Source organism: Perkinsus marinus (assembly GCF_000006405.1).
Source record: "Perkinsus marinus ATCC 50983 genomic scaffold scf_1104296947740, whole genome shotgun sequence".
NCBI lineage: Eukaryota > Perkinsozoa > Perkinsida > Perkinsidae > Perkinsus > Perkinsus marinus.
Window position 1 is genome coordinate 1 of NW_003210493.1, and position 1,331 is coordinate 1,331.

Genomic DNA, 1,331 nt, shown 5'->3' on the forward strand with positions numbered 1-1,331 from the left:
GTTGTCGTAAGGTTGTGAACGATGCCCCTTTCCTTTACCTTGACCTTTTCCTTTACCACGGAAAGGGCCAGAGCTCCAATTAGAACCCTTTCCCTTTGCCAAAACCCTTGCCTTTACCAGGGGAATAGTCTCGATTGTTGAGTACCGAGCCAATCTCCATGTCCAACCTTGGACGAAGATAAGTCTCTTCACCGAACAACTTCTCCATCGTTATTACTCCACTAGCGACCGCCATGGCACCGGTCCGTCGATACTTCGCCTCTGCCTGTATAACTGCCTGATACGGGTGGACCTCAAATGCAGCACAGACGTGAGCCAAATAAGAGAACAATGTACCGAAGTCTACCTCTTTACGGCCTCTATCAGAGAGTTGAAGAGTTACCGCATAGCGCACGAAGCACTCGCACCATTGACCAATATTACGGATCGGCTCCTTCTTGCCATCTGAGCGCCTCCGTTGTACCACCTCACCAGTGATTGTAGTGATCGTCTCGAGGTCATTGTCAAAAACATGGCTCGGGAACATGAACTCACCCAAATCATAGTAAGCAAACGGTTGATCGAGAACCTTCTTCACCACAATTGCCGGGGGCAGAGTATTAGGGAGAACCTTGAACGATGATTTCGCCTTCTGAGCCTCCGAGCACACCTTAGTGAGGTCCAGCGCTGGGGTTTTACGGACATGGATGATTGATCCAAACGCATGAACGCTCTCATTGCCACTGGAACATACACAAGCCTGTTAGATTCTTCAACTTGCGCAAAAGCTACGCAAGCGTAACGCGTCTGATAATCAGGCGAGCTCTGGCTTTTCTCCATCTTGGTCGTGCAAATAGACAGTCCTATCTGCCTATTCGACCTTACGGAAGTGAGAATGTAGGTGATCGACTGGAACTTCAGTTCCTGGTAGATGTCTTCCATGAGTCTTTTGACGTCTTCATACGTTTTTAGCTGCATTCCTCGGTAGCCAGGGCGGAGACCGTTGAGAGCGCTGATCAAAATCGGCGACCTCATCGCCTTCGCCAAGGTCTTAGGATCGGAGCTGAGCTCTATTATCGCCCATGACAAGAGCTGTCGGTGAAACTGGGCAACTTGAGATGGTATAGGTTTGCATTCGTAGAAGTCTGTAATGCGTAGTGTTCGACCCATCCCAATAGTGGGAGACCGCTTCCACTTCTCAGGCGGACTTCTTACGTCGGATGTAGTAGACCGAGTGTTCGAGCGACGCCGTTTGGTAGACGCGCTAGGCAATTCCTGAAGTAGGCCACGTTGGGTAGTGTATAGTTTTTCTGACTCCAGAGCAAACGTAGCAGCCGAACCATGTGTTAATT

At 49.7% G+C, this 1,331-nt stretch overlaps 1 protein-coding gene across 1 annotated transcript; it reads right to left on the minus strand.

Annotated features, from left to right (window-relative positions):
- Positions 1-79: 79 nt before the first annotated feature.
- Positions 80-1,149, minus strand: Pmar_PMAR010829 (hypothetical protein; the record flags this gene model as incomplete). Its single annotated transcript, XM_002779195.1, has 2 exons — positions 80-739; positions 865-1,149. 2 exons carry the CDS (start codon positions 1,147-1,149, stop codon positions 80-82), a joined length of 945 nt encoding a protein of 314 aa, XP_002779241.1.
- Positions 1,150-1,331: the final 182 nt, after the last annotated feature.